This window comes from Centroberyx affinis, unplaced genomic scaffold, assembly GCF_046629955.1.
Source record: "Centroberyx affinis isolate AG114_WGS23_722 - 3 ecotype Tasmania unplaced genomic scaffold, CSIRO-AGI_Caff_v1 ptg000153l_1, whole genome shotgun sequence".
Lineage (NCBI taxonomy): Eukaryota > Metazoa > Chordata > Actinopteri > Beryciformes > Berycidae > Centroberyx > Centroberyx affinis.
This window is the reverse complement of record NW_027278850.1, coordinates 287,501-313,083: the sequence shown is the minus strand read 5'-3', so window position 1 is coordinate 313,083 and position 25,583 is coordinate 287,501. Positions and strand designations below refer to the sequence as shown.

General features: G+C 40.1%; 1 protein-coding gene across 5 annotated transcripts in view; it reads left to right on the top strand.

Annotated features, from left to right (window-relative positions):
• gria2b (glutamate receptor, ionotropic, AMPA 2b) overlaps positions 1-25,583 on the top strand; it is a 49,816-nt gene that overhangs the window by 18,583 nt on the left and 5,650 nt on the right. For all 5 annotated transcript variants that reach the window (XM_071532625.1, XM_071532618.1, XM_071532633.1 and 2 more), the window contains exons 3-12: positions 7,800-8,039; positions 15,617-15,813; positions 18,283-18,336; positions 18,483-18,641; positions 20,123-20,290; positions 21,511-21,615; positions 22,173-22,280; positions 22,989-23,195; positions 23,523-23,890; positions 25,577-25,583. The exon at positions 25,577-25,583 is cut by the window's right edge and continues 192 nt beyond it. In XM_071532625.1, coding sequence (XP_071388726.1) covers positions 7,800-8,039; positions 15,617-15,813; positions 18,283-18,336; positions 18,483-18,641; positions 20,123-20,290; positions 21,511-21,615; positions 22,173-22,280; positions 22,989-23,195; positions 23,523-23,890; positions 25,577-25,583 — 1,613 coding nt within the window. The remainder of the gene's footprint in view (positions 1-7,799; positions 8,040-15,616; positions 15,814-18,282; positions 18,337-18,482; positions 18,642-20,122; positions 20,291-21,510; positions 21,616-22,172; positions 22,281-22,988; positions 23,196-23,522; positions 23,891-25,576) is intronic.

Below are 25,583 nucleotides of genomic sequence, written 5' to 3'. Positions count from 1 at the left end.
AACTGACTACATGCTGATTTCTCAGAATAACTGCCTTTAATCAGTGGCCTATAAAGTACTGACACAATTAAAGGACAATATTTATAAATTTAACAAATTAGTGAATTTGCCATAAAACATGAACAAACTAATAAAACAACTGTTAATCAACATATTAAAGTGAAATTCCACCTTGATAAAAGATTGATGTCAGCTGAAAGTTTACAATTAATTAGATTTTGTAGCGACAGGTAATTTCTGCAAATTTAATCTTTTCTCAGTGATGGAGCACAGTAATGCAAACAGAGTGGTGGAAATGCCAGAGCCTGAGTGTGCCATACTGGTGAAAATGAGGTCAGCTAATTGGGACAGCTAAATATACTTCACAGGGTGAACCTTCTCCTGCAACCTTGGAAGGTGATACACAGTGCCAGAGTCACTGCTGCGACAGATTTAACATCCGGATGATAATGAGGTGATTAGGACCTTCTGATGACCACCCAGTGTCTGTTGTCTTGTCTTACAGACTGCTCCTACACCTGCGGTACATGGTGAGATCAGAATCACTTTATTTGCCAAGTACAATAAGTATACGGGAATTTATGTTGGTGTCAGGTTTGCAGAGACATATCAGCAACTTACAAAGTTTTTTCTTCAAAATCAGCCTTTTTCTTGGTATCCGAACAATGTGTGGGAAATCAATCTACTGACTAAAAATCCACCATCTTGTTTTTTGTTCGATGATATACATGCATACATTGCAAGATCTATTGATGAGAAATAGAAAATTGTTTCTATCAATATGACTTTGCAGGGCTGTAGACAGCTTGGTGAAGGGGTTGGGTCAATTTCCCCCAAAAGTGGACCTTTTTATTGTGATCACAGGATGTGTTATTTGAGGCCTTTGGCCTACTAGGCTGTCAAAACACTACCTTGTTTACTTAAAGGCACAGGAACTAGTTTCTCACCTGGTTTTCAGACAGTTAAGGGGAAACTCAGGGTGTAAGGGGTTAATAATCTCAGATAGTGAACATGCAGATTGTCTCTTCTGTTCTTTTCATCCCACGACAGAGACCTGAAGATGAGTAATAGGCCCTGAAAACACAAAATCAATCTGCGGTTGGACGACATGCTCGTAGTCTAACCAGCAGTATGTGAGTTGGTCGTCACCATAGAAACGGACCACGGTAAACCAAGGTAGTGCCGAGCCGAGCCAGCTTTGCAACAGGACGCACTGAGATTTTTTTTTCCTTTTGTTTAATTCAGTGGAAAGTGGAAATCAGCAAGGGATGCATGATGAATATTTCAGCAGTGTGAGTCTTTAATCCATCATATGTCTATTATTGCTTTTATCTAAATGCACAGTGAAGAGTGGTGGTTATTTGCAGTCACAGCAAGCTTTAATTGGCTTCCGTCAGACCTTTCCGTGTTTAGGGTCAGTTTAACAACCCAACTGACCAATTTCTGGCTACAGTGGTGCCTTGACCCATTGACTATAGGCTTGCCCTTATATGTGAGTGGCCACATATAAAATCATTGATGTATTTCACTAAATTTTAATCTGTAAGGATCAGCTCTATTGCATGTGTATAGGTAGATCTTCATGGATGACTTGTCCACAGAGCAACTCTTGGAACTGGCATTCATCATACTGAAATTAAAAAGTACACTTATTTTTATCCTTATTTAAGAAGCTACATAAAAAAAATACAATTCTAGAAAGTATGCACCATGCCATTTTCACCAGAAAACTTTTCAACTGCAGAAGTACTACAGTAAAACATTTAAGCTCACAAACCAAGGATGGATATGCCATGCATCAGGCATCCATACTACAGAAAACAGCAGGGATTCTCTTTATATTAGATTTTGAAAATAAGAATTTCACTTCTGAAATCTTACAGTCGACTGGGCTCCCAAGAACCCAATCGACTGTACGATTTTTTGAGGAAACCTTACAATCTTACAGGTGCCTCTTTGATCTTCAAGGCACCCCGAGTTTCATGAAATCACCCTTGGAGAGCCATAAATCTTTAAAGTGCAAAGCCAAATGATGTGTTCAAAAACTATCAGCTGTGTTGATCTGAAGACACAGAGGAAACAGCATCCAAGAGTCTCAGTGTTGAGATCACAGTGTGCATATAAATCACATCACACCGTCTCATCCATTTCAGATTCCGTATACAACGCTCTAAGCAGTTCTGATAAAGAAGCCATTTTCCTGGAAATAAAACCTTAGCGCAATAAGATGGCCACGGTGCATGAGCATCTTCCAGCCCGTGCTTTTATGAAGCTTGTTCAAAAAACTTTTCTCAAGTGCAGCTGAATAAACCAAACGTAATTTATGCATATCAAAACAATAGCTGTCTCTGTGAAAATCCAGCTTTTTTTCTGCTGTAGTCTCAGTGATAGGTCTTATTTTTAACATTGCCCTTGTCAACAGGCTCATTTCCTTTGGCATCACTGGTGGTTAATGAAAGGACAGAAGTTTCTGGAGAGGTTCACACACACACAACCAAATGCAAACACACATGCACACACATTAGCAATGCACTACACACTATTGTCTGGTAACTACATTGTTAGGATTACAAGTCCCCAAATCGACAGTGTGTTTATCTTCCTAGAACATTCCCCAGATTAAGTGAGAACTCTGCTGTTTTTTAAAAAAACAACAGAAAGATAGAGAGTAGAAACTGGGTCTAAACCACAGCTTACGGACCCAGCAGTGAGCAGTAATAAGATTTGTTTCAGCGTTTTGCTCACTGTGCCTAATTAGGGTGTTCTCGTCAACACCAGAAAAAAAAAAGATTTACCCAGACACTTTTTTTTTCTCTCAGAGCCTGTGTTCTAAAGGGGATTTCTGAAGGCAAATACTCCCCAGTTTCATTGAAAAGCAGTCAGATGTAACAGGGGGTTTAATGGCTTTTTCCTCAACCCTTACTATTTCTAAGAGTTACTGTTCATGGCTTTTCTTACTTAATTAAACATTTCTAAATTCCATATTGAAGAAACATAGGTGTCTTGCCCATCAAAACCTCTTGCTCCTCATTCTTCGACATTCCAGAACTGAGAATAATCCTATGAACATTTATTGCCTGGAAAAAAATGGGCGTCACGTTTTCTCTGGTGCTTGAATGACCATATTTGGTAATGAAATAACATGTTGTCAAAGTGTTCGTACTGGCATAAGCTGCAGAACAGTCATGGGGATATCCACTCTCTAAGCACGAGCTCAGAGAGTTTTAATCCTGAGCAAACTTAGCGAGCTCACCATTGGGAAGTGTCAGCAAAGCCCTAGAAAACCGACAATGGACATTTCCATTTCCAGACATGATAGAAAGACAGATGGAAACTCTACAGCTCTATTCGGCCTCAAGGAGTGAAAATTATGTTTGATGAGCCTGAGTAGGGGAGAAGAGAAAGAACATATTTTTTTTTATTGCATAGTCCCATTATGCCGTGATCAGATAGGACACTTTTTTCTCATGCTCAAAGTGGAGCTGTGCGGGAACAAGAGCTCAAAGACTGTGTGGAGCGCTGCATCATTGTTGTTGATATGCAACACAAAGTCTGACAGCAACTTGCAAGTTATCTAATTAGTGTTAGCTAGATAACCTTAAGTAACAAAGGGGATAACATTGAAAATAAAAATGGACAAGGGGAAGTTAGCAATGGCTCTGCTTGCTCCTGAAGAAGAGGAGGGTGTGGGTACATGACATCCTCCCAGGGAGAACAGAGCACACAGAGTTTTATCATCTTGTCCAAGAGCTCCGACTCGATAATGCCCGTTTCAAGGGCTATTTTCTCTTGACAGTGGAGCAGTTCGACCGGCTTGTTCATCTTGTAAAACCGCTCAATCGACCAGAGGGTGGCATTGACGGAATGCGTGGTGTGGCTAAAGTTGAGGCATGTTCAACTTGGAGTTCCCAGGGCGGGAGAACGCACCCAAAAAAAAGCACATCCAAAATGCGAGGTGCATAAGTTTGGCGGAGACGCACACCTGCTGCGACCAAACCGTTGAAACTAACGGGGGAAAAAAAGAGGCTTATTTGATCACAGCCTTAGTGTTTATGGCATACATGCCTTTTGGTGGACACTTTCATCCAAAGCACCAGTACCAGTATTGCTTTTATCTAAATACCAGAGTGCATACATTTTACCACAGGTGGTCCCAGTGAGAGTCGAACCCCTGCCTGGGCAGAGTTAGTGGCACTGAGGGAGCACACAGGAGTGCTGCATTCCATCTGACTGACTACATTTGTTTCTCATCTCTCTTTTTATATATACTCAGAAAGTGAAATAGGAAAAGACTAGAAAAGGTTAAATCGGTGCACAGACATTTATGAAATCGGTGGATTTGCTGCACACTTGGACAAAATGATGGCTAACTCATTCTTGCATGGATACTATTATATATATCTAAAAAAAAAATACAAGCACATCAATTTATAATGTAGCTGGATGCAATGTAAGCTCTAAGGGTCCATTTAATTAGGCATGTGTTAGGCTCCTGCATATTTTGAAAGACCCCAGGGTTTCCCACAGTATTCGTGTGAGCAGCACTCATTGTAGCCATCAATTACCCTGCCAATACATAGAAGACTACATTGTGAGAGAAAATTATGTTTCCAGATCATGAAAGACTATATAATAAAATGGTCATGCAAAATAGCAAAGATGGACGAAGGGTTGTCCATTAATATGCCCAACATCACTATCAGTCCTAGAGGTCGATACTGATATTTTCATCTTACTACCTCTCAGTCTGGATGGCTTCTAAAACACACAGCTGGGACCACATTTAAATGAAAAGTTTTCCACATTGTTCTCATTTGTTTCAGACTTGTTTTTGTTCATGGATAAATGTCCACACAGGATCACGACTTCATCAACATGTAGTCTCTCTTCTGGGGACATTTCCTTTTCATCGAATTGCACAAAATCATTTTCTTTTCATTGCCTTTTTAATTGAGGCAATTGACAGAGGAAACGATTTAAATTGTATTAGCTCCTAGTTAGTGTGAGACAAAAATTAAATTTGATGAGTCAGGCTTGGTCTTTCTGTGGCCACATCACTGGCCACTGTCATCAGCTAAAAGGATTGGGTGCGGTATCTCCAATTGATGGAGTGATCGGACCGCCGCTAGCTTTGCACCTTGGATGACTGTGATGAACATTTAATCGCTAAGTCGACGGATCAGTGAAGATTTTGGAAGCATATGAATGCTGGCCTTGGATGAAAGCCGGCCTTGGCCCTGTTAATTGAGGCCCATTTCTGATGAGCTCTGCATGTTTTTGGAACTGTAAGGGCTTTGTGAGAGGTAGTGGGAGGGGGTTGCAGTAGCCTTAAGGTTAGAGAAGCTGGCATGTGACAAGTGGGTGAATGTTTGAAAACCCCAGACTGACTGGGAAATCTGTGTGGGGTTAATGAATGACTCAACCCAGTGTCTGAAATGAAACGTTTCAGCTCACCTGCTGAGGGCTGGTAAACTAAAAAAAAAAAATACCAAGAATAATTTCATCCTATTTTGTATCCCATTTTGTCACCCTACCCATTTTCAATCTTCTTTTGTGTATAGATTTAGAGTTTTAATTAAAAACTTGCCCACTCACTTATAAAGTGGATCTTTTTCTGTCTTATGTCTCATTTCTTTCCATTTTGGAGACCTCACACCTGCTATAAGTTGCCACATGGCAGAGCAGCGCAACAGGCAGCCAATCAGGAGCCTGTTTGATACAGAGCTATTATTCTTCCTTAATTTGATTGGCTCACGGTCAGAGAGAGTGTACGGTGGACGTTTGAGAACAGGCAAAGGCCAAAGACTGTTATATAACTGAGGCATTCAAACGTTATTGTCTCAAACAGTTACCGGCCAGTGTGGTGGATAACCCTGATTGATTTATCCGCCAAAGACACATTTCACCTACATTTGGCGCTTGGCAGGTGTTACTTAACCCTGACTCAACCCCAAACTGCACTGGAGCTGTTCAGTGGCCAAAAGTAGAAGATTGTGGTTGTACAGAGCAGGTACTGGGTGTACATGTGTGAAACTTTAAAGCAGGGCATTGATAAATCCTCAGCAAACCTTCCCTTGTGAAATACAGTTTGAAGAAAAAAGCTTCTATGCTAATCTACTAGATAACATTCCCACAACTCTCTCATCTTGAAGTTGATTCCACTCTGTGGTGGTTGCCGTATGTTAACTTTTCCCTTGTAACACATCATGTGATATTTTGTCAAAAGCAACTACATCAAAGACAAAATGACAGGATAGACTTTAATTGATTACCACAGCAGTGAGCTGTGAGTTTGCTAAGGCCACAACAGTCGCTCTTTATGCCTGTCCAGCACGTTTACAGTACATCAAAGATGGCTGCCACAGCCAATTGAGAAGTGGCAAGATGCCTACAGTACTTAAGCCGAGCCAGCTAATATCTAATGTATGGACTCCAATTCCCTATGTCAGCAAGTCAACCCAGTTTTACTGTGGAAGAGGAAATGAGTCATTGGATTAATTACACTGGAGGACATACGTGTCCAAGTCAATAAAGCTGATTAACTTACATATGATCAATACACGTTTACAAGCAACATGCCAATCTGCTGACCCTGGTACAATGTTTGAGAAATAGTCTGCAACCTAAGGATTACTTAGCCTCAGATTCAATATTTGTGTTTACCTGCAGTCCCCTTTTCTGGTTTGTGCATGATGAATATTATAGGAAAGGTACTGTATGCATGTGTATCTGGGAAGAGGTCATGAATTCTTAAACAAAGATGATATTGCAACATCAACACGATGACGATAACATAATATAAATAATCTGAAAAAGTGATTGCAGAAACATACCCAAACATGACTCCAATAAAGGCAATCATATGGTGTTCACAGAAGACCTTTTAAGGATATTATATAGCCCACAGTGGAGACGTCTAGTGTTTATGTATGACTGTAGGCGGTAGTGAAGTTGTGCACTGTACCTCATCTCTGCTACATATTCTCAGAGGAGAAGCCTGAAATGTTTTTCTCACTCCTCCTGAGCAGAAATCAGGCAGAAGACATCACCACTACAACATGGGAATGGGATGTAGTTGAAAAGGGTTTATCATGGTGCAGCAGAGATGGACAGCCCACATGAAGAATTCATGTATAGTGTTGGTGAATAGTTGACTCATATGGCACTTGTACACCGCTCATTCCCACTGTATTAAACTCACTGATAGGGCAACTCATAAAAGTTTAACATAGTGGTTGGCCTACAGTGTATCTTTTACTGTTGGAGACAAGCACTCCCCTGGCAGAGCTTATGGATAGCTATAATCCATTTATCAACTAAAAGAGCAACTCTCCTTGGAAGAGACGCCCTTTAGTAGTAGTGTGCAGCCCTAATGTGCACTAAAGGATTTTAATAAAGGTCTTGGATATATATATATACACTGTTATCTGTGAAAACAGGGACAGGTCTGAGGTACATTGAGGACGAGCTGTGGAAGCATCACAGATATAGAAAGAGTTTGTTTCCAAAATGAGATATGAGATTATTTGGAAAATGTGATATCTACTCTGACAAAACAGTTGCTGACATGAAAGAAAAAACACACTATTGAAAATAATTAAGGTTATTAGCTATTTTGAGAAATTTACCTACTAAATATTCAGATTTAGAGGATGCAGTTATGTGTTTTTATATAATAAGCATTAATCATAAAGTAATATATATATCTACAGTATATCTACACACATATACAGTATATCGCCCAAAGTAAACGTTACCATTTCATGCATCATTCCTAATGAGTCTTCCTTCTGCTTCAGTCTGTTCGCAGTTCTCAAGAGGGGTGTACGCCATTTTCGGATTCTACGACAAGAAGTCTGTCAACACTATCACGTCATTCTGCGGGACACTCCACGTCTCCTTCATCACGCCCAGCTTCCCTCTGGATGGGACTCAGCAGTTCATTATCCAGATGAGACCTGATATCAAGGGGCCGCTCCTCAGCCTCATCGAGTACTACAAGTGGGACAAGTTCGCCTACCTGTACGACAGCGATCGAGGTAAGACACGGACGTCATCATTTCACTGTGTCTGGCTCTATCTTTGGAAAGTGTCTTCTCTCCACAATTGATTCCCCATTTTATTTCAAAAGTTGCCACCGATGTTGATGTATTGACACAATTTTTCAAACAAGAACTGCAACTACTGTCTCACTTTTGATTTTTCAAAGTCATGCGTCATGATGTTTTGCCCTTGGACGATGAATTGGGAGAGAATGACATTTGTCACAGTCTCAAAGGCATAGCCACATAGCTAGAGCAGGCAACCGTGTCCACTTTGTTGAAATCATATTACTTTCATATTTAATATTGCCCCAGACATTGCCCTTTAGTTAACGCAATGGGATTACAAGGCAATAAAAATGGGGAGTAAAATATTAGGGAATAAAATAGGGAGGAGGGTGTGACATTATGCAATCCAAAGGTTGTGTTCAAACCTTCTTTTCCAGGACTAGACATAGACATTACAGTAGCCACACAATGTCCATGTAATAGATGCAAAACACAGGTTTTACTGACACTGACTATTTGCAGAACAAGTAGTACAACATAGGTAAAGGGCATTGTGGTCCATGACAAACAGCTTGTCACATTCTATCAGCTATGGCCATTGCATCTCATGGTTTTGAGTCTGCTGACATCGAGGTGATGCACCCTGCAGCAGTGAACTCCCACCCTCGTTCTACATACACGCATTGTGTTTTGTTGTTGGCTTTATCTGTATATGAAATCTACCTTCCTGCATTTATCATGCATTAGTTATGCAGACAATTAATTCTTGTATATCATATATTGGTACCGAATTAGAATTGGAATACAAAATTCTAGTATCTTTCAGTTGACCAGTTATCAGAGCATTCTCTGTAGTTTCTGAAGGTTGAAAAGAGAGCAAAACTTAACATGTCCAAATAATTCCTCTTGCCTTCCTCGAGCCAAACTGCAGCAATAGTTCAATCAGAACTTCTACACCGGCTACATGTGTATGTGTACAAATACTTACTCAAAATGCTATATATCCTTTTTATAAATAAATTAAGTCCTAACCTGAAGTTATGAAGTTAGTATCTCTAAAATGTAGATGATCTGTATGTAAAAGATGATAAAGATTGTTAGGGTTAGGTTTAGCCAACTCAAAATGTTTAAGGTTAGGCAACTAAGCAAGTTTTTTTTGGTTACATTTTTGGTAAAACTTTAGCTCAAAATTAAAACTCCACTAACTGCAACACTTCTCTACTCACATACTCTACTCATGTCACCCCTTTGTCATGGAGCTTCCCCATGTTTGATACTCAGCGATTTCAGGGAACTGGACATTTGGAGTCTTCATTTCTAACGCTGTTTCTGTGTCCTGATTTGAAGATCGATATTCAAGGCCTTGGCCAGTTTTACAAACATGGGCATTTGAGTCAGTACCGAGACTGGAGGGGCTCAACTCAAAAAACAACATCACAGAGACTGACATTCAAAGGGCTTGGAAACTTCCAAATATTGGGAACATAGCCAGCACTCGGAAAATTTAAAATCTTTGCCTATGTGCATGATGAATAAAAGCACTTTTTATTTATTTTTGAGAATTCGGAGTAAATTTGAGTAAATGAAAAATCATCACGGCAGAGGTAATGATGTCCTTGATCATGAATGATTCTCCCTTTTGTAGGAATGGGTGAAAGTGTTGCATGTAGAACTAAAGTCTCATTGTGCTGAGCTGGCGCACCTGTAATTGCCATCTTGGATAAGATCAAGGAGTGAGCCTGATTTTATGAGAGGCAGTCAAAGAAGAAAAATAATCCGCCCTCACACAATAACACTCAGGTTCACTTCATTTCCAGATTCTTTCTATTTTTAATTATTTTTATCAATAATTCTTTTATATTTGGCACTGATAAAAGTCTGAAAATGAAATAAGCTGAACATTGTTGTTTTTTTTTGAGTGGAGAGCATTTTTCTTCTTCATTGTGATACTTGTTCTACACACCAAAATAGTATTATTAACCTAGCAAGTTTGGCGTTTTTTTTTTTCACCCAGAGCTTTATGAAAACTGACAAGATCTAGCTATCATCTAACAGGTTAATACCACACAGTGTGGATCTTTAAAATGGCAGACACCTGAGTGCAAGAAAGTCACGGCGGTGTAAAGATAATTCTTATGCAGCGAAGAAAAGCTTAAAGAATACATGATTGCTGCTTGTGCATTATCTAATTTTGCTGTGTCATGTAACTCATTTTGCTGTGTCATCTACTAACTGTGATTCAGTGACTTGTACCCTTGAAGGACAATGCAATCTCCCGCAGCGCTTTGGGACCATCCAGCACCATGCGATAGCACTGAAAAGGAAATCTCTTCCGCAGATATAGAGTTCCAGTCTATTTCAATATCATTAGAGCAATGAAAGAATAGAATTAAGACCTCAAGAGGATCCATTTACAATGTAATCAAAGGAAAGCAGCATCAGGTTATAGGTTTTCTTACCGTCTAATAGAGATGCTCTCCTTTCACATTACACTTTTCTTGAGCGTCTTTTTACTTTTCATTTGAGAATAAAAATCACGGCGTTCATTATTTTTCATTTTTTAACACACCCAAAAGGAGGAGTTTTGGGATGACGCTTTCAAGCAGCATTTTGGTTTGAACGATACCTGATGAATGCCTTCAAATAATCCACTGGTTTAAGGTAATAGGAAGTGAATCTGTTGAGAGATGGGGGATTGCAACTGTCTATAGACTAGTGTTTAGCTTGAATACAGTATAGCCCCAATGGCTTAGGAAGGATTTAGTGTATTTCTGCTCTGTATTACCTCCGTCTCTCTATCCTTGCACATCACATAAACTCTCCCTCTCACTGCACCTCTCTCCCACGCACTCTCTTTCTGTTTCTCTCTCTCTCTCTTTGTGTTCCCTCTCTGTCTCTGTCTCTCTCTCTCTCTCTCTCTCTCTCGCTGCACGGTCTTGGTAGCCTTGCCCCACCCACCCAGCCACCCACCCACCCACCCATTTCTCGTCTCTCTCGTCTCTTTCCTTCCCCCTCCTCTTTCTCATCTTTGAGCACTCCTGGCTAATAGGAAATCTCCCCAGTTAGCTCTGCACTGACTGACAGCAGAATCAAGAATTAGCTCTTCTCTAGATTGGAGTGCAGGTTTCAACCATCTGTTGTACAATGTCCTAATGCTAATGCTAGCGCTAACGTCCAGTCCCCATGTCGGCGATGGCACTAAGGGGCCCGCTGTGCATATTTCATCATTGCATGGCTCTGTCTAATTAGGTCAGAGAGATCCACTCATTCCCATGGCAACCGAAGTGTGGTGCTTGTGTGTGTGTGTGTGTGTGTGTGAAAGAGAGAGAGAGAGACAGAGAGAGAGAGAGAGCAAGAGAGAGAAAGAAAGAGACAGATAGATAGAGAGACAGAGAGAGAGAGAAAGAGAGAGAGAGAGAGAGAGAGAGAGAGAGAGAGAGAGAGAGAGAGAGAGAGAGAGAGATTGCAAGTGAGTGACTGAGTGAGTTGGTAAATGATTCAAGGACTTGTGTGGGTGTGTGAATCGAAGAGGGCGAGAGTAAGAGAAGGCAACAGATTTTCCATTGGTTATGATGAATTTTATTAGCGCATTGAGCAGCTAATGGTTCAACAGACACCACTGTCTTCTTGAGAGTTTCTGTCAATAAAACAGTTTAGAAAATGGATCTATACATAAGGGTGGAAAGGCACTCCAAGGTTTCTTATCTCTCCAAGGTTTAAGTTATGTTCCTAGTAAAATTTATAGAATAGTGTGTTCTTACCAAATCTCTGATGATCAGCATTTGCATTAAAGGAGCATTAAGTAAGATTCTTTAATGCCCCATAGCACAAAATGACCATAATATGTCTAGTGGGGTTCGCTAGGTTTGTTGATCAATAGCAATGACTCAACAATTACTTGGCCAGGTGCTGAGATGTCTGGTTTTCAAAACTCAATTTCTGGCCCAAACTCTATTTTTGAATGAAAACTCCCCATCCATTGGAGCTTAAAGACAAATCCCTCAGATCACATAAGCATTGTAATCTATCAAGACAACTACTGTATATTATTCAAATAGCCTTTCACTGGAATCATAGAAAAACCCTGTAACCACCTGTAACTTACTTGAAAGTTTATGTGGTCATTTATATGTTTTGGGAGTTTTATAACCTTTGGGGCCTTGAGACCTGTTAAAGCCCCTTTAAATAAATTCAAAAATTCATGGCTTTCAATGAGAAAATTAGCATTCTTTCCTCATTGCCGAGACATTTACCTTTTGCAGATAATGTGTTTATCCAACTACAGCGCTATAGGCAATCACCATCTCATTTGGATGCCTGGGACCTGCAATATTCTGCTCACTTTTCATTCAAAATAAGCCTCACCACTTAACATTTGCTGTAAGTGGTGCTTCATTTGGTATTATGCAGAAACTGGACAGCCATTTTCAAACAGGTGAAATACCTGGGGAAAGATGTTGGACCTTTACCGCCATGGATGACAAGGGGAACAATGGCTTGAATCAAAGAGATTACACCTAATATGACGGTGCCTCTGTGGGTAGTGGATTGCTTGCCTCTATGCATTATTTATGAGACTATTCTTGCCTCATTTGAATAGTTTTGCATCATATTATGCATATGCTCATATAGTCACATACATCCAACCATTGAGATTTCTTTGATCAATGAGCAAGAAGTTAGGCTTTTACAATTGAGGCTGCAAGTGGCAGAGAGGAAATAATCCTCTCCTCACTGGGATACTAGAAGTTATGGTTTACTATTACTGGCGCATCACAGTTGCGATTAATCCATTGCTTTGTCAAATGGTAATAAAAGGAAGAGCACTAATTCCTTTGCACACTGTTTCTCATCTCCTTGCTCTCCCCTTGGTCATTGACCTGTTAAATCCAGGGTCCTTCAGGGGTTAATTCGAGGTCAAATAATATCTTTGTATTCTAGCACAGCGGTAGCTCCGTGGCTGTTAAAATGGATGGCACAATGCTGGCCTCAAGCCAAGAAGCAACATATGTCTCATTCTAAACAGCCCTGATAGTCGACCGTTTCCATCCAAGGAGAATACTCATCATGCAACAGAGGGTGAACCGAGGAGGAAAAAAGAAGAATCTAAATCTCGGCTTGATTTTAGGATTCAAATTAGCAGCAATTTTGTTTGTATAGATAGATAGATAATCTCTGTAGTTTATACAACGTATGTGAGTAGGAAAGCCCAATCATTAGGATTGTGTGTGTAGTGGTGTAAAATGATATTCAGCTTAAAGGTCTACTGACCTTCTTCATGTTTTTTAATAAGGTCAGAGTGTGTGTGTGATAATTGAGTGGAAAATAAACCTAAGACCTGTTTTTTTCACTCACTTCATTATAAGATACATTTCCCTGTTATATATATAGATATATATATCTCCTTCTGGTGACTGGGCTAGTCATACTATATATACTGTAGTGTCAAGATTTAATGGGATACCTGACTTTGGAATAACATTGAAGAGTTTCAGTCCAATATGACATATCTCATATTTGATGTCAAGTCTCACCTGCTCTTACAACATGATTGATGGCACAAAACTAAAACTATGGTACTTTGTAAAGGACAGTAGGGAACCTTTACAGTCTGAATCCTCTATATTTTAGAGACATGAAGTACTGAACTTCAGGTGATGATCTAGGTTCATTCCAAAATGGATGTGTAACATTTCGGTATGGACTGTCACCACATCTATTCAGTTATTTTTTAGACCTTCAATTTATTGAGTCTAGACAAAGTGATTACACAACACAGAAAATCCAAAAATCTAAAAGAATCACTTTGATTGCCAAGCACAATAAAAGTTTATGGATTTGTCTAGTTGACAATGGCGTGGAGAAATAATGACAAGTCAGAGTTATATTACATATTGACATGCAGGGTGCCAGGACAATGTAACCTCACATCCAGTGCAAAGGGACTAATTGTTTCAAATTATGCTTCAACCAGCACTTACTATAGAATCAACATTTAACTGAAGCAACATTTTGCTTTAGTCCTTGCATTATGTCCTCTGGTAAATCAGTCCGAATTCCAATTATCTCATTTAATGGGCATCAATGAAAGAGTCAACTTTAACCAGACCATAATGACCTTGCTGTAATTATGATGTATAGTTCATTCAGATAAAACTGCAAGCCTCCATTTTCCTTCCCACCATCGTAAAAACCATTGCCCGGTTGCACAAAATTGATTACATCTGTAATTCACCTCACTGTTTCAAGGCGGAATGAAACACTCAAACCTTTTATCAAATCACTCTCCAACTGCCCTCTCCGGACCAGGGATCAATATCAGCAGAGATTCAGCTGTGAAACTAGATAGAGAGCATGATAGGAATTCAACTTCAGATGGACAGTGTAGTCTATGTCTTTGGCTGACTGCTATTCAGATTGATGGATGGGTGCTGAAGAAAATTAAATCACTGAGATAGGCAGTTTTCTTCACTGTATCATGTTGTTTTAATGGCTTTTGGGTAAGTCAGCCCACACACCATCTGCATAGTCTCAATAAGTCAGTCCGTATGAGATTAATGCAAAAAAAATGTTTTCAAGTGCAAAGAAGTGATGTTAACGATACAATATAAAACTTTTCGCCTCAAGGCAGTGAAGTGTATTGTTAGAGCAGCTCTCCTCCCCCTCAGTTGGTCAAGTTCACGCCCCACTTGTGACTCACCTTGATAAGCCGTCTACCTTGAAGGGGCATCTAGCCTCAGGTAACCAGCATCTGTAAAGCCGCCACAGCCGCAGAAAAAGCACATAGTGAACACATCCAATCTGCAATAATAAAAAATGCAAAACATCTAGTTGCAAATGGCCATTAATGGTGTCCACTGATTTGACAGTGATAATGTAAGATTGATTCATGATATTGGAAAAAAAATATACAGTTTCTTTCAAAATCAACATTTCGGTAAAAGTCCTGTAACTGCAGGTGAAATGTTGCGTGACATATTGCCATTTGGAAAATTGCCAATTTGTCAATGGTGATGCTATTCAGCATGCCCAAATGTGGCTGCACCACTTTGTGGCCCCTTGCAAACAGGTGTGTGAAGTTTGGTTGGTCTAGCATTAAGCATTTAGGAAATATGCCTCCCCTTCTGTTTGTCACGGTCACGGTCAAACGGTTACTATCAAACTTCTGTGATGCAAAGATGATGTAGGCAGTTGAAATGTGCTGTGTGTAAAATTTGATGGAAATTGAGTGAAGTTTGTGAGAAAAAAAAAAAAAGTTGCTATTTCAAGGTTGGCCTGAAGATGGGGACATGGAGCGCAACCAAATACAGTCTATCACACTTTGGGGTCCATCCAAAATATGTATCTGAAGTTTGGTTGCTCTAGCATCAAGAGTTTAGGAATTACACCTCACTCAATTTGTCACTCACCTTGATTTGTGCACCACAACCAAACAGCTTGGATTTTCAAAACTCTGTGTAATAGCTGTAATCTAGGAAGTACATAAATGAATCAAATGTGCAAATTCAACAGGAATAGAATATGTGAAAACAACCCCCATTGTCCCCCTGTGTTCCCCCTCCCAGGCCTGACCACGCTGCAGGTCGTGCTGGACACGGCGGCAGAGAGGAAGTGGCAGGTGACCGCCATCAACGTGGGGAACCTGAAAGACGAGAGGAAGGACGAGGCCTACCGCTCGCTGTTCCAAGACCTGGAGAACAAGAAGGAGAGGAGGGTGATCCTGGACTGTGAGCAGGACAAAGTCAAAGACATCATGGAGCAGGTACAGTGAAGCATTTTCATCATTCTGACCCTGTGGAGATACAAGACCGCTTGTATCGACAGGCCTTTGTTAAAAATTATTTTTCTTTCTTTCTTTCTTTCTTTCTTTCTTTCTTTCTTTCTTTCTTTCTTTCTTTCATTGTGTTTTGTGATTTTTGGAGATTTGTATTTTAAGTGCTTGAGTCCATAAGAAAATGATATACTGTATATACAAATTTACAATACAAGTTGGAAATGCCTTCCAGTTTAAAATATTAAACTGGATATATAAAATCATTTTTTTATTCAGACTGAATTCACCTTAAAATCTTAAAACCCTTATTTCTGTAGAATTGCTCACTCAGCTTTGTCCAAGTTTGACACACAACCCTGCAGTGAGACACCAATACTTCATGTTCTGTCCATAATTAAGGTTTTAAAAAAGCCAGTCTAGTTAATTACAAACTGGCAGTCATTTGAGTCCATTCAAAAAGCACTTACACTTGATTTTAAGATATTGGAGGCAGAATTTGATTGCATTTTGTAGCAATTATACCAATCTAACACACAGGAACACAGACAAAAGCAGGGAGTGCAATCATAAATGCTTTGTTGTTATAGTCTTTATTTTGTCCCTTTCAGAATCGACTTATTAAAAACAAGAAACAGGCTTTTAGTGTAGCAGGCCTCCGGTTTGACCGAAACTCAGTCATCCAGCAGCACCTTGCCATCTCTTCCCATGAGCCTCTCTTTACTGACAGAGACCAGTGAATGTATAAAGGGAAGGGAAAATAGTTCAAATGCTGCCTGTTGTCTCTCTCCACCTCCCAACCAACATCCCACCTCGCCTCTGCTTGCCACACATTTGTTAGCGATGCCAGTGGAAGTCAGCGAGGCTAAAAGTACAGCTGCCTACCAGTTCAGCAACATCAATAACTACATATTAGGAGACTAATGGTTTTTGGTTTCCATAGACTTCTACTAGCACTGCTAACAATCCAGCAAACATTTGACGTTGAGTAAATGAATGACGTTCATACCTACATTGTTTTGTGAAATCAGGGACCTAAATATCTTACTGATATCAGTTGAAAACAGTTTCCAAAGCTGTTTGAATGTGAATTTTTACCATGCCATAGCATCATGTGAAAATTTTGCACTCATTTGGGTCATTTGGGGATGCTGAACCTGCACCTCATGTAAACCTAAGGGGTTGGACTTGACCACCTCCTGCACATCCCTGTCCATCAAATGCTTGCTGGGAAATTTGAATGATTTTCTTCAGTACACAAAACACAGGTGCAAGGGCTTTTTCAACCGACTGAAATTCATCCCATTTTATGATGAATCCAGTAGGATTCTCAAAGACCTCAACTATTCATGTTGGACAACAGTGATATTCAGCTGAAATGTTGTGTATTTGATACACAGAAGAAGAACAATGTCACACCCACCAGTCCAGCTGATGGAGAGGGGCACCATAACAATCACACTAATTGTTCATTTAGACTGGAAACAAAACTGCAATTAAAGGCAAAAGAGATTCACATAAACAGGTTATTTATACCGCGCCTCTCGCCCATGGGAGAGGCTCATCGATTAGTATTTAAGGCATGCCGACGTCTGTCGGACCAAACGCTGAATGAAATCAATGTCTGCAGCCTCAGTGGCTGTTTTATCGGGGAAAAACAGGATCCGTTCAGGTGGAAGTTTCTCGCTTCTTGTCAAAGATGTTGCGTAGGAGATACAAGTCATTATTATTCAAATCTGCTTCATGTAGCGGCCCTGACAAACGGGGGTGTCAGTCAAGTGGTGGGATTAGTTTCAGGTGTGTCATTTATGCGGGAACTGAAATGCTACGTAGCTGAGATATTTCTGTTTTTTCAGTTACACTACTGATAAGGGAAGTGGATTTGGAATTGGATATCTCTGTCTAGCAGTATTTTGTGACCCCATAGGCTTTTTAATCCAATGATAATAACCAGGACAGTCAGCTGATAGACTCAAAGTATGATGTACAAATTGGATGGTAGAGTTGTGTGGTCTGGAAATGACTTCCATAACAGAATGCTATATTTATGATTGTGTTATCGCCGGCTGCCATACCCTTTGACTAAAGAATTACATTTTGTTTGTTCTTTTTAAATAGTGTCAACAACATAAAAGGCTTTCCTTAAAACAGTTGGCTGAATATAAGTTTATGTTTATTAAGTACTCTCATGACAGCTGACAAGTCATCTGAAATACGTGAGCATCACAATAATATGTAGTTTAAAAGGTACACATCATAATAAAAACGTAAAAATAATAAAGCCACATAATACATGATCAAAACAGTCATACATTATGACTGTGTTGGCAAAGTCAAAAATGTCACATATTTCTATCACAGCTCTTTCTTCGGACAAATTGTTTTCTCAAGGATTAAATATCCATTCCTGGGATGCATTTTATACTAATTGTTTGTATGTGTGTTTCTCATAACCTGCAGGTCATCACAATTGGCAGACATGTAAAAGGATACCACTACATTATAGCCAATCTGGTAAGTGTTAACCACTTCAGTACAGTCAAGTTTCATCAGTCTAAAGCCTGTATAGTTAGATAGATAGATAGATAGATAGATAGATAGATAGATAGATAGATAGATAGATAGATAGAATAACTGAGTCTCCATTTTGATGTTTTCAGGGTTTCATTGATGGAGACCTGTCAAAAATCCAGTATGGCGGAGCCAACGTGTCCGGCTTCCAGATTGTGGATTTCGATGATCCTTTGGTGTCCAAGTTTGATCAGAGATGGGAGGCTCTGGAAGAGAAAGAGTATCCTGGTGCTGACAGTAAAATAAGGGTGAGTGTACACACACACACACACATACACACACAAGCCCATTTATTTGGAGGTTGGTTGAGAATTTCTTTGTAAGCACTTTTCTGTGCCTGGGTTGCTCTAATGTGTTTGCGACTTCAAAGTAAAGTAAGCCGTCTCCCTCTCCAATACTCAACCGCACTCACATGTACACTGGGTGCATTATTAAACACATCTGTCAGTAAAGATGAATCCCTATTCTTACACAAACCCAAATAGGGTTTCCCGTGGTGAGCTGAAGTCAACATCACCTCAGGTATAATTCTCATTGACTCCCATTCTCGGCTTCTAGGTTAGCATTTTTCTAAGCTCTAATTGCTCGTCGTGGTTTCAGTTTTTCAGTTTAAATGAAACAGATCTTTGTGGTTTTGAATCCAGAAAATTATTTATGGATAATGAACTAGCCTCCCACTTTACTTCCCTGAACCCAAACAGATACACGCCTCCTCCACGCCTGCCATCTCCACACATAATTCTCCCAGCTTCTATCTCCAAAAGTTGTTAAAGTTCAAGTTCCTTCTATTGCTGTCTCCAAAATTGTTAAAGTTCAAATTCCTTTTATTGCCACACAGCCGGGGCCGGTGGAATTTGTTGGAGTGTGGGTGAAAAATCACTGTGACATTTACAACACTGAACAAACTTCAGTGCAGCAGAGAACATAAACACAACAGACAGAGAATACGAAATGCAACAGTGCCATACATAAAATATTCTTCAGGTTCACAGGGCAAGATGCCTAACCAGGGAGGAGCACAGTGTAAAGAGTAGGGTCAGTGTGTGTGTGTGTGTGTGTGTGTGTGTGTGTGTGTAGTTTTAGACCTTTAGTGAGGGGGCATTTTTTTCAAAGTGAGTCATTTTGGCTTGTCCTGACTTTTAGGATTAAAGCTGCATGAGGCAAGATTTTTACGTAGAAATACACAAGATTTATCAGCCTAAATCACAAAGTGGGATTGCAATTGAGAAAAACGTCCCATCCCCACTAGTTGAGACCCAATAGATCCCTATATGCCCAAATAAAAGTCAGGTGTTGGGTATAGACACTGGCAGGAAATCTTCTTTGCCAACCAGAAGTGATGAATCAAAACTTGAGAGAGAAAAACAAAGCTGTCCCCTAAACAGCATTGAGAAAAAGCTGAACTAACCAATGTTAGCTCTTTTTCCTCTCTCGTCCCTTTGCTTTCCTTTAGTATAAAGCATCACAGCCCTGACAGACAGACACCTTTCAGACAGTTACCTCTTGCTGCTATTTGGAGCCGCCAACATGAGAAGTTGCCTAGTGCGGCCTTAAGGCTAGAATTAGGATGCGGTTTAGCTTTGGGTGAGTTTAGAGTTAGTGTGTTCTGTGTGTGGTTAGGTGGTTATAGGGTTAGGGTTAGGGTTGGGGGATGGCATTCCCACACACACATCTCCGTGACAACTCCCCAAAGCCTTTGTCACATTATTGTCGTCTCCTCCTGCCCTAGTACACGTCAGCGCTGACCTACGACGCCGTGCAGGTGATGACGGAGGCCTTCCGCTACCTGCATAAGCAGCGCATCGACATCTCCAGGAGGGCCAACAACGGCGACTGCCTGGCCAACCCCGCCGTGCCCTGGGCTCAGGGAGTGGAGATCGAGCGAGCGCTGAAACAGGTAACACACACATACAGACACACACACACACACACACACACACACACACACACACACTGGTTGGTGAAGGCTGGTTGCCATGGTAACAGCAGATCTCCTTCTTCAGCAAATGCACAAACACCCACAGAGGCACGAAGTAGTGCACAGAGATTGACTAAAGACTGATGTTTTCAACCACGCACGTACACACACACACACACATATACTGTATATACTGACAGCTATTCTCCCTTGAGTGCTGGCTCCCTACAGAGCCAGCAGAAACAAAGGTCTGCCCACAGACTTTTAGGCAGCTCTCCTCTGAGCTTTGATGCGAGGCAAGGTTAGCTTCACTCCTGCTGAGAACTGGTGCCTCACAGCCAAAGTGAATTGGTGCTCATGTTTTTTGGGTTTTTTTTTTTACATTTGTGGTAAAATTCATGTTATATGCATACTTCACTAGCAGGGACAACACCACAACAATATGTCATTCAAAGGTTTAGTGGAAATTCAGATGCATACATGTAGAGCGATATTTTTACTTCACTGTCTGTAGTCTTGCATTGTCCCTTTGTACTGTTTGAGAGATCCTGTTGTGGTTAACATGTGTCAGTATGTATTGTCAATGTCGCTGCACCAATGTACCCAAGACAAATTCCTGTACAATGATGGTATTTGTTAAAGCAATTCTGATTCTGAATGTTGTATTCATTGTTTCCACTGAGCCTTTAAAGTAGCGATAAAATAAAAAAGTGTTAGCTAATTATCCATGTGATAAACTGTAACAAAAAATTTTATTATTTCATATTTTTATATTAAAATTCCTTCACTTTTATTTCCTGGAAAACAGTGTATTTTTAGTGGTTAGCTACTTCATGGCGTACCACTAGGCATACATTAAAATTCCAGCCAATAATACATACGGCGGTGCATTTTTGGGTATTCACCCTTGAAAATCCTGTTTCCTGTTCCTACGACACCATGGTTGCATCACGGTGGCTGGAATTTCTTCATTTTAAAGAATCTGAAATTTGTGAAAGCTCAAGATTATGCACAAAGCATTTCTGAACTTTTCAACACTTTTCAAACAGTCCCTCCCCACATTTTGTCCTGCCCCAACATCCTGTTTTTAACTGAATTACAGAAGCAAGGCATCACCAACAGAGCAATCTTACCCACTATAACAGCCTGTTTAAAGATGCCTTCTTGCCACGCTGTAAGTCTGTTTTCATGTCTCTAAGGTACGTGTGGACGGCCTGACAGGGAACATCCAGTTTGATCAACACGGCAAGAGGGTCAACTACTCAGTGAACATAATGGAACTGAAGAACAACGGTCCTGTTAAGGTAAGACTCTGGGCCATCCCTCCCCCCTCCCAAGTAATGGACAAGAGTTGATTACATGTCACATAACAGATGAACGGCATATGGTGGATGCTTTTATCCAAGGCACCCTGTAGCACCATGAGTGCATACATATTTATCATGGGTATTCCCAGTAGGATTCAGACCTCTGACCTTGGCACTGTTAGTGACATAGTCTATCCATTTAGTTATACAGGATCACTTACTTCTCTTACAATGAACCACATGCTGTACGATCTCCTCAAGATTTTTTAGCAGAAACTGTAGCAGAGTAGGAATCATTTGGTCGATATTTATCACTCAAACAATAAAGAAGGAAGTCCAGCATGCAAAAATGTATTATGTTGACAATTCAGTCTACTGGGCCTCCTCAAGACACGTTTCATCTATTCATATACAGATATCTGTCCATATATGTTCTTTATCTTTTGGATGATTTGATTTTGAGGCTCTCATTGTTCCAAGCAGCACTCTTAGCACTCAGGCATAGTGAAGCGCATGCCATCTTCATGGATTTTGTTGTTTATTTCTCCCCACAGATTGGATACTGGAATGAAGTTGACAAAATGGCGGTGACCAAATCAGATGTCTTTGCAAATGACACAACGGGAATGGAAAACAAAACAGTTATTGTCACCACCATCCTGGTAAAAAAAACAACAACGAATCTTTATACAAATTGTTTGCACTATACTAAATACATGGGAAAAATAGCTGAATACATTGCTGAACAGTTTTCATCAAGCTAGTGGGAGATAGAAGATATAATGGGAGATAGAAGATATAATGGGAGATAGAAGATATAATGAAGAATAATTGCCGAAATTGTCTTGCCAGTGTTTCCTTTTTGATCTTTTATAGCAGCGGTGACTTGGGGTAATTTTAGTTCTTGGTCCCACCTATGGCAGTAGTGCATTTTGCTATGCTAAAAACCCTCTTTGGATAACCATAATAACAACATTTGTCTAAACGTAAGGACTTCACTGTTTTAGAGGGAAATTTGGCAAAATTATCCTGCCATTTTAATTTTACATTTTCTATAGCAGATTTCTAGCACATTTTCTATTGCTGTTGTGGCACACCGCTGCTGAATGAATACAGAGGAAACACTGCAGGTAGCAAGCCAAATGTGGGCCACCATTGTCTTTAGACTGGCGACCACACCAACACTGCCCCAGTAATGTCTCCCCACTCCCCAGGACTGCTTTGTCTTAAGATCATTACCTCATATTTGTAACGATCTATCAGCCTCGTGTTGTCACACAACACTTGTCTTTGAAGCTGTTTTTTACACTGTGACTCAAACCTCTTGTACTGAACAAGTGTTTTCTTGTTTTTTTGTTTGTGTGCTTCAGGAAGCTCCATATGTAATGCTGAAAAAGAACGCTGACCTTTTTGTAGACAATGACCGCTACGAGGGTTACTGTGTAGATCTGGCTGCAGAGATAGCAAAGCACTGTGGCTTCAAATATCAGCTGAAAATAGTGGGGGATGGAAAATACGGAGCCCGAGATGCAGAGACCAAAATCTGGAATGGGATGGTCGGAGAGTTAGTTTACGGGGTGAGTAAAGACTTTCATTTCAAAATGAGGTTCGCCATTTTAAAAAGGACAAACCTATTCTTACAAAATAATTGGAAGCACAAAATGAAGGCATCCTATTAAGAATCTGAGGTAACTTAAGTCCATGGTTGACAAAATCAACCACTTACGCTGATTGGATCCTTTATCTATTGAGGGATATTTGATTATAAACTTCAGATAATCTTTTTCCAAAATGGATTTGTAGCATTTAGGAAATTAACTCAGCTCTTCATTTCCATCTCATCTTAACTGCTGTATCCATTCTTCAAACTATAAAACTGTCTTTTTTGCTCTTTGTTGTGACAGAAAGCGGACATAGCGGTGGCTCCTCTGACCATCACTTTGGTGCGAGAGGAGGTGATCGATTTCTCCAAGCCCTTCATGTCCCTGGGAATCTCCATCATGATCAAGAAGCCTCAGAAATCCAAACCAGGAGTCTTCTCTTTCCTGGACCCGCTGGCTTACGAGATCTGGATGTGTATTGTCTTTGCCTACATCGGCGTCAGCGTGGTTCTCTTCCTGGTTAGCCGCTTCAGCCCGTACGAGTGGCACACCGAGGAGTATGAGGACGGGCAGATCCAGACCAACGAGTCGACCAACGAGTTCGGGATATTCAACAGTCTGTGGTTCTCTCTTGGAGCCTTCATGAGACAAGGCTGCGACATTTCACCCAGGTGGGTCAGAAAAAAATTCAGGTTGCTCCTGGTTCTGTTGAAAATGACTGAATGTTGAATTTGGATGGTTATATAGTCAGTAATTGTATCAGATGTCAAAATCAGGAGTACAAAAAATTAATTAAATGTTTTTAAAGCTATAATCCCTTTCCACCCTCCTCTCCACACCCCAACACTTGTCACTCATCTTGATGAGCTGTCTGCTTTCACCACAGGGGTTGAAGAAGCAGATGGCGAATGAAGCCAATCGACATAAAAAAAAAAGAATAAAATAAAATAAAAAAGCAATTCTTATGTTCAACCCATGTTTTTGAAAGGGTCTTAGATAATAGAATAAATATTCCTATGTCTCTGGAATGATCATGTATGATAAATTCCTAGGTAAAGAATAAGAGCCAGAGAGATTGTTTTTTTTCTAAATATGCATTGCTGTGTTGGTAGGAGTGGCCCTCAATGTGTAATAATTTACACATTAGTTTTTAGATGGATGATACCATATCTTCTAATTCACTGTATGATTGTTCCTGCTTTCCTACTGTATATTCTCTGTACACCTCCTTTAGGAGGTGTACAGAGTTCTTGTAGTGTTCTTGTTCTTGTAGTGCTTCAGTATTTACTGCATACATAAAAAAGTTTAGAAAATTCTCCTTAATGAATTCAGTGTCATATAAGCATTTGGCATATAGAGATTTAATGAGGTGTGAGAGCAGCCGCTTATGCTAAGCAGCCTTTAATTTTTTTTGCCAGCAAGGTTACTGTCATGTATTCCTGAGTGATTAATAATCAACATTTGACTCCTATATCTCATCCCAGCGATAATGATGTTACCATGAATCCAAATCAGGAGCCAGTTTAGAATAGTTTGTTCTGGTACATAATGTTAATGTATTTCTCCAGCCCTCTGAATGCTGAGCCAGGCCTCAGTGCTGTTTACTGGATTTTCAGCATCTTTTGAGGTTGTTTTGTTGGTCAGCCTGTTATGTCACTGAGGCATGTCTTTAAAAGCCTATACTCCAGAAACTCAGCAAGTTATTTGAAGGTTTACAAGTGTAGATTTTCTAATAACTGCATACTGCAAAAATGCAATCCCCTATGATAAAATCAGCTATAGGGAGGAGGACTATGGATCAGTCTCTGTTCTTTCATTCATTTTTTCATCTGTCTATCTTTCACATGCAATATCTCAGACACCGCTGATAGAGTTTGATGAAACTTAAGGGAATGATGCATCTCACCAATGTGTTCTGGCATTTTCAAAATGACTCTGATTGTCCCAACAGAGCGATACAATTACAGGCCAAAACGAGATGAAATATTTGTTGCTGATTGGGCCAGAGGGAGATCATTTGTGGGGGGCAATATGCTTACTTTTGGCTTTTTTAATCTTGTTTAATCTTCAACTTGCCAAAGCACTTGTTTGCAATGCACTTCTTTTACAAAAAACAGTCTCTTCTAATGACGCATATTGCTCCACTTTTCACTTGATCCAAGACAATTCTTGAAACTACACTTAAATCAAGTGAAGTCATCTCACCACAGTGTCAGATTTTGGGGGTTTTTTTGTATTTAGATTCAATTATTTGTTAAGACAGACATTTCTGAAAGTGCGTCTACCCATTGAGCATAAATATGTAAAAAACACAAGTGAATAACAACTTTCTTTCTATTTTTTTCTTCGTCCAATAGGTCTCTC